Consider the following 13,919-nt stretch of genomic DNA (forward strand, 5'->3'; position numbering starts at 1 on the left):
TGACCTGAATACACAGGCGCTCGATTGACGGGAATCCATCGAACACGCCCGCCCAAAAGGAGAATGAGCTATTAGTGGGACGCGAAATGGCGACCCTGACCTTCAGGCTACGCACGGATATGGTCGATAGCGTCCGCGCGAATCCGCGCAAGCACGTTTCCCGCTCGTTCGTTCCTAGCACCCCGCAGGAAAATCACATCCGGCCGACGAGCGCGGCGCTGAACTGCGGCAACGAGTTGGGTGGCCGCGGAGGGGGAACAGATCGGAGTTGGCCACTGCCAGCTCCCGTTGAGCATCACGTCCGACATGCGTTCCAGCACCGGGCGGAAACGAGGGATGAGGAAAGCCGAGACAGCCTCTTCCGTGAGTTCTTCCCGAGGAATATAGAAACGCACATCAAGGTTTGCGATATCTTCTGGGAAGCTTCTCGAGCTCCCCCACTCGCCAAATGATCCATTCTCAGAGCGCATGTAGGCGCGCGACGTAATGAACAGCACGCACAGGGCCGGACATGGGATGAGTGTTGTGGCCGCAGTCGGAGTGAGGACGAGGAATAGTGGTAGAGGAGAGCTCTGAGACGGCCAGCGTCCGAAGGTTCGGGCACGCTGACAAAAGTGCCCTCCATGCGCTCTCCGGGTGCGGGGCGATGATTCCCTCCGAGAAGATAGTAGTCAACATGGTCAGGTGGAGGAGGTTGGAGAGATCGATGTCTGGCAGCGGAGGAGCCTGAGCAGCCTCACGGAGGATATGGACGAGATGCGGGTAGAATATGTGCTATGGCGCCGAGCTGCTGCTTCACTGCCAGTGTATGGATAGGGATTTCATGGGGAAGCATACTGAGGGTTCGATAGGAAGCACTGCGCCCCTGACTGACAAAGATCGCAGCCTCGGATGATTTTCCGCAGAAAGCCTGAGGTCGACCTTCGACGAACCGTGCTCCGAGTCCTGCCAGTCGAGAGATACCGACAGGTTCTCCAGAGCGGGCATCGGTGCGCTGAAGAGCTGCTGAAGCATTGCACCGGATATAGTCTTCAAGTTGCTCTGGAATGTGAGGCTGCGAATCCGCGCCCGTGCGGCCAGGATGAGGGGAGTCGCCGTTCTGAGAGATGCGCAGGATAGGCCGACGAGGCGTACGTCGATGGAGCTCTTCTTCGAACGATGCAGGCATAGTTCTACCCACTTCAAGTCATGACTGAAGTCGATGGAGGTCCAGAATCGTGATGCCCCTGTGATGATGGTTCGCCAGTGCTGACATACGAGCATGAGCTGCGTCCGCTGACGGGCCCTGGCTTCGGCGCCTGATGGGAGCGATGGGCAATTCGAGGCGGGCTCGGCAACATATGCAAAGGCTTCGAGGAGGATTTCCACCGGGAGAGAGTGCACAGGTGCTGTCCGTCCGAGCATGCTGGTCTGTGCCATAGTCAAAGTCTTGTGGTAGATCCTACTACGGAAGTTTTTGGACGAGTGGTTGACCGGTGATTTCTAGCGGTACGATGATCAGATGAATTTCTCTTCGTCACTCAACCAAAAAGGGCCGAGTACCTGACAATACGATCCAGAAGTGTTCGACGTGATTATGATTGACGGGATGAGAGCAAGTACTTGGCCAGCCAGCAGGAAGAGGAGCTGGCTCAGCAGGAAGAGGAGCTGGGCTGGCTGAGGTCGCAGTTCTGGTGTAAGGTTCGGTAGGCTGTGCAGCGCGTGTGTCCAGCAAGGCAGGTGCTGCCTTGTATTTTTGGACGTTCAGCGTTCAGCAGCTTACACGGGAGTCTCGCGAATATGTATCCATGATAAAATTCTGCCCGAATAGAGCTATTTCGCAACGGGCGATTTTGCGTGGGGTAGTACCAATCAGGAGTGGAGCAAGGCCAAAGTCCATGCGAGAGACGTCTGGAGCAAGGCCAAACGAGCTCCACCCGAGGCAGGGCAAACGCGTTGCGAAACAGCTCTAATGCGAATTTCGATGCGGCATTTGCATGCGGCCAAGTCGACCGGCGCGCGCTGAACTGCAAGAAACAACAGACATTGTATACTTCGACGGTGGTATATACGACACCTAGTGGGGAATGAATAAGATACTTGTTACCTGACCATGCATGCCTCTACATCCCGATTCAACAACAACGCAATGCGACCAACAAATACTGAGTAGACTGTGCAAGTGTGCGAGGGCGGAGAGCGCCCGTCCTTCTCGAGCTCCCCGCCCGCCAAATGATCCATTCACCATCGACCGTCCATCCCCCCATCGCCATCTCACCCGGTCCAGACAGACTTACTCAGTCTGCTCCAAGTTCACAACGCGCCCTGCTCCGCCAACGCCTTCCTTACGGGATCCGAGTCCGCGCGCTGCAAGCCGCGCTCCGACCCCGCGCCCGCACCCGTCTCCGCCGAGTACGCGCGCGGCTTCCCGTTCCCGTGGTGCCCATCGTGCCCGTTCGCAAGCGGCGACTCGGCGTCGTCCACCGCGCCCTCCGAGTCCGTGTGCCACGACGTCCCGCGCGAGCTCTCCGCGCCCGCCGTCGTCCCCGTCCCCGCCGTCGTGTCGCTCGCGCTCGGGCTGTCCTTCGTCTCCCGGTGCGCCGCGGCCGCCGCGTTCGCGCTCGCGCTGTCGTCCCGCAGGATCTCGTACGCGAGCCCGCTCGTGCGCAGCTCACGCTGCTGCTGCTGTTGCTGCTGGTGCGCCTCTGCGGCATTGGATGGCGGCACCCACGGGAAGTACCCCGCGGGCTCCTCGCGCGCGACGGCGCTGCCCTGCGCCATCGCGACCGACACTGCGACGGGCGGGAAGTACCCATCCGGCGGGCGGCCCTCCTGCTCGCCCGCTTGTGACTGGCTCTGCTGGTCCGGCTCCTGCTGCTGCTGCTGTTGCGGCTGCTGCTGCATCTGCTGCGGGTACGCGGTGTAGTACGTCTGTCCAGGCCGCACAGGCGCCCCAACCGCGGCGTTGATGAACGGGTTCGCGCCCGAGCCCGGACGGCCCCAGAATGCCCCAGGGGACATCGTGACCCCGGGGGAGAAGGGGGAGAACGGCGTCATGACGTGCTGCATGTGCATCATCGCCTGCGCCTGTGCGTGTGCGTGCTGTGCCTGGCGCTGTTCGTTCGACTCGACCGCCGCGGGCGACGGCAGCCCTGGGGAGGGTTGCGGGAGGAACGTGAAGGAGGGCATGCTGGGGGTGATGGGCGGGAGCCCGTGCGGCGTCATCATCGGCATCGACATGCCCATGAGCGGATGGTGCATCGGGCTCATCGGGTGCCCCTGCATGTGCGGCGACGCGTACTGCGGCGAGAGCGTGTGCGGGGGCGGGACGGGGAAAGCCGTCACTGGCGGTGGCGGCGGGAGCGCGATGGGACCGGGGTGCGCAGGATGTTGCTGTGGGGTCGCGTGCGATCTCGACGATGTCGGTGAGGTCGACTGTCCCGGCTGCGTAGGCGTGCCCGAAGCTGCCAACGACGGAGGTGATGTCGACGATGAAGCAGACTCGGAGGCCATCGCGCTCTGCGACTGCGCGCTGTCCCTTTTCTGCTGTGACGACGCCGCCTCCATACTTGCGGCGAAGGCGGCGTTGTACTGGTCCTGCTGCTGCTGTTGCTGCTGCTGCGCCTGCTGGTACTGCTGCTGGTAGTACGCCTGGTCGCCCATGCTCATGCTCATCCGCTGGTACGTCCCGAGGTCGTACACGTCGTACGGCGTCGTCGGCCCCGAATGCAAGAAGTCGAATGTATACGGCGACTGGAGCGCAGAGGGAATCGGGATGTGCGTAGGTGCCTGCGACTGCTGTCGTGCGTACTGCTGCTGCTGCTGCTGTTGTTGCTGTTGCTGCGCGAGAGCAGACGTAGGTGATTGAGGCACCGTAGACGACGACGCAAGCGCGAGCTTTTGCGCAAGCTGCTGCGACAGGCTCTCCATATCCGCGCTATCGTCGTACCCGCCACTTGGATACCCATACGGCCCGCTCGGCCGCCTCGCTGCGAGTGGGGATGCCGGGCTGCCGCCCCGCCCGTGCTCGAGCTGCTGCTGCAGGAGCTGCTGCGCGAGCGACGACGTGCGCGCGAGCGACGGCTGCTGCTGCTGCTGCTGGCCGTACGGCGAGCCGAAGGGCGACGGGGAGAACGCGAACGTCGCTGGGGAATGCGGCGTCGACGACGCCCCTGGCCCGACGAGCGGCGCCGAGGAGCTCGACGGCGCTGCGAACTTGTCGAAGTGTACCTTGAGCGGCCGGCCGTTGTACTCGTACCTGTTCGAAAGGAAACGTCAGCGTCGGGCATTCGCGCTGCGTATCGCCGGGACGCATGCACAGGTTCGCGGGGGATCTGTGATTCTCTGAATGAGGTACCGGGGTGCCCTGATTAGATCGACGCCCTCGAAAGGTGGCAGTGCCCCTGCTTAAGGAACCAGGACCACCTTCGCTGAGTCGACATGCCCCGGAAAACACGGACGTTGTTGTCCCGAGTCCGAATCGAAACACATTACACACGACACTGTACGCAGCGTAGGCCCCAACCTACCGAGCGGTCCAGACCGGTGACGTCGTTGGCCGGGGATCCACAATATTCCGCGCGCCCATGCGCCCTCCCTCAAATACCAAGAGCAGTCCCCCAGAGCAGATTCGTTATGCACACAGTTCGATATCCCCGCAAGACAGGCTCAAAGATGGCGCACTCACCCGTTGAACATCCGCACCGCGCGCTCGGCGTCCGTCTCATTCGAGAAGCTCACGGTCCCGAAGCCTCTTGATCGACCGTCAGCACCGAGCGCAACGTCGGCACGCTGTACTGCGCCCGCCTGGCGGAACAGGTCTTTCAAGTCCTGCCACTGGATGTGGAACGGCAGCTGTTATACGCGCTATCCATGAGTACATTTCTTGTATCGCTGTACGTGCAAGCACTCACGTTCCCGACGAACAGATTCCTACTCGACTGTCCACCATTGGTACCAGGTCTTGATCCAGGGCCATCGTCGTCGCCGAGCGTAGACCCCGCACCAAACGGCGAAAGGCCTGCAAACCGCGCTAACGAGGGCGCAGGACTCGCAAGCCCCGATCCGCCCGCAACCGCGGCGGCAGGCGTGCCCGCCCCGCTCAGCGACGCCGCGGCTGGTGACAAACTGCCTAGCAGCGGCGTTCCAAACACACCTACGCCCAGGTTCGCGCCCAGGCCGCCAACGCCGATACCGACGCCGACACCAGCGAACGGCACGGCTGCGGCCGCGGCGGCCATCCCGAGCTCCTCGCCCATGCGATCTGGGCGAACCTCGAGCGTGCGCGTCTGCCAGGTGTAGCCGTTGAACATGTCGACAGCACGCCCCGCGTCCTCTGCGGTAGCAAGAAGCACGGTACCGTACCCGCGCGAACGGTTGTCGGGCCCAAGGGAGACATCCGCGCGCAGAACTGTGCCTGCGCGGCGGAAAAGGTCTTTGAGGTCTTGCCAGCGTACGCGGTATGGTAACTGGGAGCCATGGCGTCAGTGTTCTGATTCACGGACATTTTTGACGGTAGATTCGACGAGGACGAGACACCGCCACCGCGCTGCAACTTCGAAGAGATGCCAATATCGGGTCGCGGCACAGCTCGTACAGGCCCGAAGTACAAAGAAGTACGCGAACCAGTGAAGCGCTGTACGATCGGCTCAAGACGCAGATGTTCGCGCGCCGGGTCCAAAACAACCCGCGCCTCGTACAAAGGTTGGCCACCACTTTTTACACACTGCGCATTTGGACGCGTCAAGCCCGGCTTTACGCGCTATGCAAACGCGACCAACCGCCGTAGAGACGTGCGCAGCAACAGAGCCGACGCCGGCGAGGCGATCGCCACCCCACACCGGCTCCCACTCGCGTCCGTGCGCTCCACTCGGGCGTTGCTACCCTCCTTCTCGCGCGAGACAAAGGCATTGCGTAGACGGATTGCCGCCGGACTGTCCGACGTATCGCGGAGACGAACTACTTCGGGAGGTATTCGGAACGGCGTTCGTAACGCATGCATCCCGAGCGGTGGATCGTGCGCAGGACGGAGAAAGAGAGAGCAAGACGCAAACGCACAACGTAACTGGAGATGGACGTACATTGCCTACGAAGAGCTGTGTCCGTGTGTCCCTGGGTGGGTTGGTCGTGCGCGGTGAATTTGACGAGGCCATCGCCATTTGAATGACAGCTTCGATGTCGTCGTTTGTAGGGCCGGAACCCGCTGCGGACGGGCGGGCGGCAGATGGCGAAGGGTCTCCGCTTAGCGCGGAAGGAAGGTTGCTCGTCCCAGCGTTGCTGTCACCGGGCGAAGTGGAGTGAGGGGAGGAGCGCGGATGTGTCGCAGCGTGCGCAGGTGACGGTGTATTGTGTAAACTGGAAGAGTGGGAATGCGACTGCGAGTGCGGGTGTGGAGGGAGGGAAATGGCGGAGGGCTGCGCGGATGGAGGAAGGGGTTGTGTCGGTGGTGGTTGGTGGGAGGAGGGATGTGGAGGGAGGGTGAAGGCGGGCGGGTCTGGCAGCTGGCGAGGGCAACGGTGGCGGCGGTTCGGAGGAATGATTGGGTGCGACACACACGGCGGCACGCGCGGGGATCGAAGAACGACGTCAGCTCGTCGCGAGGAGGGAGGGCCTGGACGCGCAGGCGGGGGCGGGGGACGCACCGGGTGGGCCATCGTCGGGCCTGCCATGTCGAAAACAGGACTACGCACTCAGGGCGGGTCCTGCAGTGTATGTTCTCGTGCTAGTCTGACTGGGGACACTCAACTGAGTCCGCCAGGGCTGCTCGCGCGATCGTCCGCGTCGCGCGTCGGGGGGAGATCGTCGTCGTGTTCGTGGTGGTGTTCGTGGTGGTGGTGTGGGTGTGGGCCGTGCTGGCAGCGTCTGGCGTGGTGGCGACGGCGGGTCGGGTGCGGGGTGGGTGGGTGAGGAGACAGTGGCAGAGATCAGGACGAAAAGCGGCGAAAGAGAGAGTCCGGATATGGAGCGAGGCCAGTGTCGCGCTCCACCGACCCCGCCGCTGCATCTTTTACCCCCACGTGGCATGACGTCACTCACTCTCCCCCTCACAACCCTGAACATTCCCCGCCCGCCGTTGCGCTCTTTCCCCGCCCCCCGACGTCGGCCACTCGCAGATCACCGCCGCACCCTCGCACCGCCGGCGCCCCTGTATGCACGCTGCCACGGACCGAGCTCATGCTGAAACGCGCCTCCGTTGCGCTGCGCAGCCGCGGGACCCTCTTTCACGCATCAGCACCCTCTAAACTCGCTTGACGTCATATCGCTCTCATCGTGCTCTTCTCCGAACGCGTCTGCGCTAGCATTCGTCGAACTTCACGTTATAGCGATTCGCCCCAGAACTACGAATTCTCGGGTGCTCCTCCCACACCGGCAACCTGTGATTCTTGGTCTTCCATCATGCGAGATGCAAACACTTCGAAGAGATTCGCAACAACGCATCAATAAACATACACTAGCATACCCATACACGCTGTTCATACACGAAGAGACCAGAGAAACGTCCACAGAGCCGAGACGAGCGCGCTCAGACCTCCTGCGACGCGTCGCTCTTCCGCCCCTTCTGCGACGTCTTGCTCGGCAAGAGCTGCAACACAACGGCATACGTCAGTGCGAGAAGACGGACAATTGAACGGCTGCGCTCTCACCTCGGGGTTAATGAACGGCACCACACCACCCTGCGAGATCACGACGTCGCCCAAGAGCTTGTTCAGCCTGTGAAGAAGCCACGGTTAGCGCACGCCTGGTGGGAATGCAATAGAAGAGACTCACTCCTCGTCGTTCCGGATGGCGAGCTGCAGATGCCGGGGCACGATACGCTGCTTCTTGTTATCCCGCGCGGCATTGCCCGCCAGCTCCAGAATCTCGGCAGCGAGGTATTCGAGTACCGCCGCGAGGTAGACTGCGCATGCCGTGTGAGCCCGTGCCGTACATAGAAGAGGGAAAAGAACGGGAAGGGAATATGTTCAATGCAATGTGTAGAGGGCTTTGTAGCATTGACGCGCTTTGGAAAAGCCACGCCATGCCTTGCTTTGCAAGTCACACTTGCTTTGCGTTAAACTATTGCTTGCATAGTCTACGCCCGCTATATGCGCACGTCATGGACTAGAAACCAACTCCGACTAGCCCCCATCGTTCCTCAATTGACACATCGAGCTCCTTGCTGAGAGCCTCGACGTACCAACTGAGCAACGAGTGAATGCGGTGGTTGTGGCTGTGAACACCTAGGTCCACAGCGCACAATGCAATATATCGCACATGCTAACCCAACCCAAGTTCCACATAACGGCTTGTGCAGAGGGGACGGTGCTTACCTGGTGCGCCAGCACCGACGCGCTGAGCGTAGTTGCCCTTCTTCAAGAGACGGTGGACACGACCGACGGGGAACTGGAGACCCGCCTTCGCCGAGCGAGACTGTGACTTGCTTGCGTCCGCAGACGCCTTTCCTCCAGACTTGGACTTGCCGCTACCCTTGCCAGACATTGTTGGTTAATTGAAGTGTTGGGGTGGTTGAGGGTGAAGAGTGTGGGTGGTGAGTGTGAGGAGGTCTGAGACAGAGCCCGGTATAAGTACTCCCGCACGTAAAAGGCGACGAGGCTTCAAAGACAACAAAACTCACGAAGTCAAACAGCTGACAGAGAGGCAAAGCGGGGGGGTATTGAGGAGGAAGGTGGAGGGCGCAAAGAAAGCCACGCCTTGGCCTTTATAGCGCGCCGACGCGCGCGTTGTTCGGCTCACGTTACCGCGCCTGCCTGTTGATCGCCGTTCAACAACGCGCCCGCACGTGACACGCGTCGCGCGCGCGCGCAAACACGGCCACACACGCGTGGCGCCAGTTTATAAGCGACACGCCCCCGAGCGCGAGCAGCCTCTCGAACTTCAGCCGCAACCACCACCCCGCCCGCCCCCAGCCCTCGCGCACTACCACCTTGACCACCCTCACCCACCTCTTGTACGCGTAGCGCATCCGTTGCTCGCGACTTTCACACCGAACCAACTCCAACTACCCGAGATACTCTGAGATAGCAATGGCCCCCAAGCCCGCATCCACCGCCGGAAAGGCCCCCGCGTCCACTGCCTCCAAGGCCCCCGCGAAGACCACCAGCGAGGGTGGCGCGAAGGCCGCGAAGAAGACCGCGAAGGCGTCGGGCGGCGCCGCTGACGGCGAGAAGAAGAAGCGCAGGAAGGGCCGCAAGGAGACCTACTCCTCTTACATCTACAAGGGTGAGTGGTCCGTGCGCGACCTAGGCTGGGGCGCGCCCAGTGTAAATGTGATACGGTTGGACTGACTTCGACGCGTCACTAGTCCTCAAGCAGGTACACCCTGACACTGGTATCTCCAACAAGGCGATGGCCATCCTCAACTCGTTCGTCAACGACATCTTCGAGCGCATTGCGACTGAGGCGTCGAGTATGTGCTATCTTCTATGATTCATATGTGTTCGATATTGACAACATCTTGCAGAGCTTGCGTCGTACTCAAAGAAGTCGACGATCTCGTCGCGTGAGATCCAGACCTCCGTACGGTTGATCCTGCCCGGTGAGCTCGCGAAGCACGCCATCTCCGAGGGCACGAAGTCGGTCACCAAGGTACGCTTTACAGACCATCTAGTTCGTTACCTTTTTGCTCACAATGCCCTTTACCGCAGTTCTCGAGCGCGGGAGCGAAGTAGGCGCCTCCATATACCAGCTGGCGTAGCCGCGCGCTGTCCATCGACGGCCGTGGTTGTACACCATCCACTCTGCGTGGTTGGTTGTGGGAGGGGCGGACATTGTTGTATCTCTGTCTGTGTGCGTGCGGCGGTACGCGTATCCGGTCTGCACTTGTATTGTACGATTCCTAGTCTTATCTTTCCTCTTCTCTCATGTCTTTGTCCGCGGTATCAATCGAATGGATTTACCCTGTCTTGTCGAGTCTGATAGGAGCGCACATGCTTAAGTCTATCGAACGTTCACTCTGGGTCACCCTTCAACATGCATACATGCACATCACACAGACCCGTAAATTATATATGTGCGTTCTACTTCCTTACGCAGTTGTGATGGGCCCTGTGGTTAACATAGTTTGACAGCCCACGTAGCAGAGGCATCGTTGCTTAATCCATCTCAATGCTCGCGAAGATTTCTCTATTCTCTTGGTCCAGGCCCACCCCTTAGTCCCGTTCTGCTGCACGGCGCAATGAGCCCCACATGTGTTTAACGAACCCGTTTAGGACTGCAAGGGGGTAACCCCGAACTTCAACGCCCCATATCCTGCTTTACTCAGCATACACACGACGCGACTTCCGCCCAATATCCGTGCCGTGACGCCTGCTGTAAGGAAGACTGCGTTGTATATCTGACCCTCAGGGACCCACACCGTTCTGTTTGGAGTTCAACAGATCATCCAACTGCTTCGCGGTGTGTGCGTGCGACGAGCTACTACGATGCATCTTACGGTGTCTTACGAATCCTCTAGCGGCGGACCTAGACGAGGGACGACAGACGCTTGCATCCCTGGCAGTAGTCTGCAAAACCACATCTCCTATGGCTGTGGCCATGCTGTGAAAGTGTCTGGACAACATCAATCCAGTTCTTTCGCTATGGGACAGTTTTGGACACCGAGTCCGGCAGCGCCATTGTACGTTGGCCTTGCATGCCATCCGAGCTCTGCTTACACCCTTCCGTTAGATAACCCCAACGGTCCCTAGGTGTGTAGCCAGATACACACGCCACGTCCATGACATCGAATTGGAGTCGGACACAAGTTTCCGAATCTCGAGCGTCTCCGCTAGGACATCCCTCACGAGGGGTTCGTTCAGCCATTCTCGTCCTTCGTCGTCCTATCCCTCGCCGTGGTGTCTATCAATGCCGCATTCATCGCTACCGACTTTGGCGGCACACGCTGGGATGTCCTGACCACGCTATCGGAGGGGACCCGCGGCATTACTCGCCACTGTTGTGCGTCGCTGGCCTATCTGGAGATCATATGGAACGGCGGGCCTTCTTGCGCACTTCGTTCTCTATCGTTGACATGCTATGCCCCCTGGTGAGCCTCCGGACATCAGGATCAGCCCCAACGTCCTCGCGTTTCGCCAGGCGCTCTTCAACCTCTCGCTGTCTCCCACTTCGACGCCCTCCTTGCATTCTCGATGGACGCGCCGTTTCAAGTGGTGCATGATCTGCTCAAAAGCCTGCCCTGCTGCCGCGGCCGACAGTACACCCTCTATCACCGGCGGCACCTCAGAGCGCCACCAGCACACCGTCGTCGACCTCTTCGTGCGCAGGTTCGGGCCGCCGCTCGACACGCTCGAGCTGTCATTCCTCGCGAGCGCGTATCACCTGTGCAACGCTCCAATGACGCTTTCCACGCTTTTCGTGAGTCTCCTGTAGGCAAACGTTCCGAGGTGCCGCTCTATGAGGGGGGGCAAGGACGAGCACCACGGACGCTCTTCATTGGCGACGCTCCGCATGCTGGACCTCGTCGACGTCGCCCTCGCGTGGCTGGAGATTCCGCGCAAGATCTCCGATGCCCTCTGTGGAGACATGATCGTCGTGTGGCCGCGCCTCCGGGCAATGCGCCTCGGGTGTACGGAGCCCGTGCTGGAGCCACCGCCATCCACGGCCACGCTGCGTGGTCTGCGCTACTTCGCGGAACCGCCGATCGCCATGAAACTAGTAATTCAAGTACTATTCTACATTTTCTGACAATGCCAGGCGGAGTTAATCGCAGCTCCAGACTCTCCAGGACCTCAGATTGCATGCTTCAAACGGAGACTGCTATTTTGGCTGCGAGGGTATCGGAGAACGACGATGAGGAGGAAAGAGAAACATTCCGAGCCCGCAGTCGGACTGGGAGACGCGTCGAGCACGGTGGCCGCGTGCCGTCACCTATGATAGACGCGCTTCGGAGTGTTGCCGGGTCCACGAGTCACTGTGATGGCAAGTACTCGCCCTTGCTCGCTCTTGAGTCTGACTACCGTGGTCGCCCCGCCAGCGAAGGAACATATTGCGAATATCACCCGCCTGTCCACCTGCAGACGTAGCCATCTCATCTCGTTGGATGCGATGACCTTGGCTGCCCCAACACTCTCTTCACTCCCTCCAGATATCATATCCTTGATATGCTGGAACACCATCAGCGAGCACTCCTACTGTCACTGCCAGTGGCCGAAAGACTTCAAAGAGCTGCTGTCTCTTGCACGCACCTGCCGCTTTCTCTCTGAACCTGCCCTTGACGCCATCTGGCATACTCTTCCGTCTGTTTGGCCTTTGCTTCTCCTCCTTCCTGAAGATCTACGAGTAATTCGCCCTCAAGCAGAGATGGTAAGTGCTCCGGCGCATTTGATCCTATCGAAAAGCCCTAGTCATGGCTAGGGAAACCAATATCTCCAAGTGTTCGACATATTGCTTCTGAGATATAGTTTGCTGATGCAGTACTTTCTACCTCTAGTCGTTCTGCCGAGAGCCCACTCCGGATGACTTCACACGCTGGCACAAACATTCCCCGCGTGTTCGTTGTATTCACAGCCAAGATCCGCGCAAGGTCGTCGAACGCCTCGCATGCAACGTTTACGATATGCTGCAGGCCCGCTGCCCGAAACCATGCCTCCCGAGCCTCTGCTCGCTCTCCTGCCCCGAGGGGCCGCTTTCCCCTAACAACGGTGTCCTTCTGCCCGTCAGCTTTTACTTCTCGCGGTCTCTGCAAGCGGTGAAACTCGACCTGGTTGACCATCCCGACTTCGACCACCTGCGCGACGTCATCAGGGACTTGGCTATGCTAGCTCCGCACGTAGAGAGCCTCAAGCTCTCTGAACGCTCTACAGATCAGCTGCATAGTCTGCGGGGCATTGAGATTGCACAGCTCTCTCGTCTGACCAGCTTCATCGGGCATGGAGTGTCCATTGCATTCGACGCATTGCTCGCTCTCGGGAGGCTTCCGTATGTCCGGACGGTCTATATCCAACCACGCGCAGAACCCAGCGACTGGAATGAACTCTCCCGCGAACCGCACGGGGGGTTTTTCGCCGCGCTCCAAGAACTCGACCTAGTAGCGATGAGGCCCATGAACGACACCCACGAATATTGTCTCACGCTCCTCAAGACCATCACCCCCACGTCTCTGCACTCCGTCACACTGTATTTGCGCAGGCCAGAGAATAACGAAACTGAGGCGCTCTTCACCAGCTTCTCCGTGGCCCTCGGCGGCCTGACCTGCCCCGGCACTCTCCAGCATATCACGATCTTCCTGGGCAACCAAGACCATGCGGACCACAGCATCATCCTCCACTCCCCGTGTTTCAAGCCGTTGCTCGCCCTGCACGCGCTCCGGTCGCTCCGCGTCCAGCAAGGCGCAAAAGTCGTTGTGGACGACTCCATGCTCGACGCGATGTCACGCGCGTGGCCCGCCCTCCACACGCTCGAGTTCGAGTGGCCGCGTCCCCGCTGGCGCCGCTTCAGGGGAGCCACGCACCAATTGCCCCCCGGCACTGACGCCCCAGATCGCCCCCGGGCGACCCTCGCGGGCCTCGTCCCGCTCGTGCGGCGCTGCGCGGATCTACGGGAGCTTGCAGTCGCGGTCGACATGCGCAGCGCCGTGCCGGACTTCGACGGGCTGGGGCACCCGCCCGTCCCCCTGCAGGGCGGTGCAGGGTGCAAGGTGAGGCGATTGCAGACGTGTGGGTGGTTAGTTGGGGACGACGTGTTCGCGGTCGCGTCTTTTTTGTCACTTGTGTTCCCGGAGCTGTCTCATATCGAGTGGTCCCCGCCAGGGTCGTGGGCTTGGCGGAGGTTTGAAGTAACGTACAGGAGGCTTGTCGTGGTGCGCACGCAAGAGAGAAAGTGGGCGCTGCGTAATGGCAAGGACCACAAGCAGCCGGTGTTGTTGTAGAGCGCTGCTCTGGCAGGACGACTGGCCCGTCTGGCGTATAGCTTTTACGGGGCGCGTCGCTGTCGGGGCCGGCGAG

At 60.5% G+C, this 13,919-nt stretch overlaps 4 protein-coding genes across 4 annotated transcripts; 2 read left to right on the plus strand and 2 right to left on the minus strand.

Annotated features, from left to right (window-relative positions):
* Nucleotides 1-4,194: 4,194 nt before the first annotated feature.
* On the minus strand, nucleotides 4,195-5,447 carry TRAVEDRAFT_83958 (uncharacterized protein; the record flags this gene model as incomplete). Its single annotated transcript, XM_008044058.1, has 4 exons — nucleotides 4,195-4,237; nucleotides 4,667-4,833; nucleotides 4,893-4,941; nucleotides 5,131-5,447. Coding segments are annotated over 4 exons (576 nt in total), but the record flags the coding sequence as incomplete, so codon positions are not given.
* Nucleotides 5,448-7,400: 1,953 nt separating this feature from the next.
* On the minus strand, nucleotides 7,401-8,457 carry TRAVEDRAFT_172565 (histone-fold-containing protein; the record flags this gene model as incomplete). Its single annotated transcript, XM_008044059.1, has 4 exons — nucleotides 7,401-7,561; nucleotides 7,623-7,689; nucleotides 7,747-7,876; nucleotides 8,289-8,457. 4 exons carry the CDS (start codon nucleotides 8,455-8,457, stop codon nucleotides 7,502-7,504), a joined length of 426 nt encoding a protein of 141 aa, XP_008042250.1. The 3' UTR covers nucleotides 7,401-7,501.
* Nucleotides 8,458-8,884: 427 nt separating this feature from the next.
* Nucleotides 8,885-9,887, plus strand: TRAVEDRAFT_60297 (histone-fold-containing protein). Its single transcript, XM_008044060.1, has 4 exons — nucleotides 8,885-9,198; nucleotides 9,281-9,385; nucleotides 9,440-9,564; nucleotides 9,624-9,887. Exons 1-4 carry the CDS (start codon nucleotides 9,003-9,005, stop codon nucleotides 9,645-9,647), a joined length of 450 nt encoding a protein of 149 aa, XP_008042251.1. The 5' UTR covers nucleotides 8,885-9,002; the 3' UTR covers nucleotides 9,648-9,887.
* A 1,105-nt stretch (nucleotides 9,888-10,992) lies between these two features.
* Nucleotides 10,993-13,843, plus strand: TRAVEDRAFT_51069 (uncharacterized protein; the record flags this gene model as incomplete). Its single annotated transcript, XM_008043792.1, has 3 exons — nucleotides 10,993-11,331; nucleotides 11,386-11,631; nucleotides 12,407-13,843. 3 exons carry the CDS (start codon nucleotides 10,993-10,995, stop codon nucleotides 13,841-13,843), a joined length of 2,022 nt encoding a protein of 673 aa, XP_008041983.1.
* Between the last annotated feature and the right edge of the window lie 76 nt (nucleotides 13,844-13,919).

Source organism: Trametes versicolor (assembly GCF_000271585.1).
Source record: "Trametes versicolor FP-101664 SS1 unplaced genomic scaffold TRAVEscaffold_10, whole genome shotgun sequence".
In the NCBI taxonomy this organism is placed as follows: Eukaryota; Fungi; Basidiomycota; class Agaricomycetes; order Polyporales; family Polyporaceae; genus Trametes; species Trametes versicolor.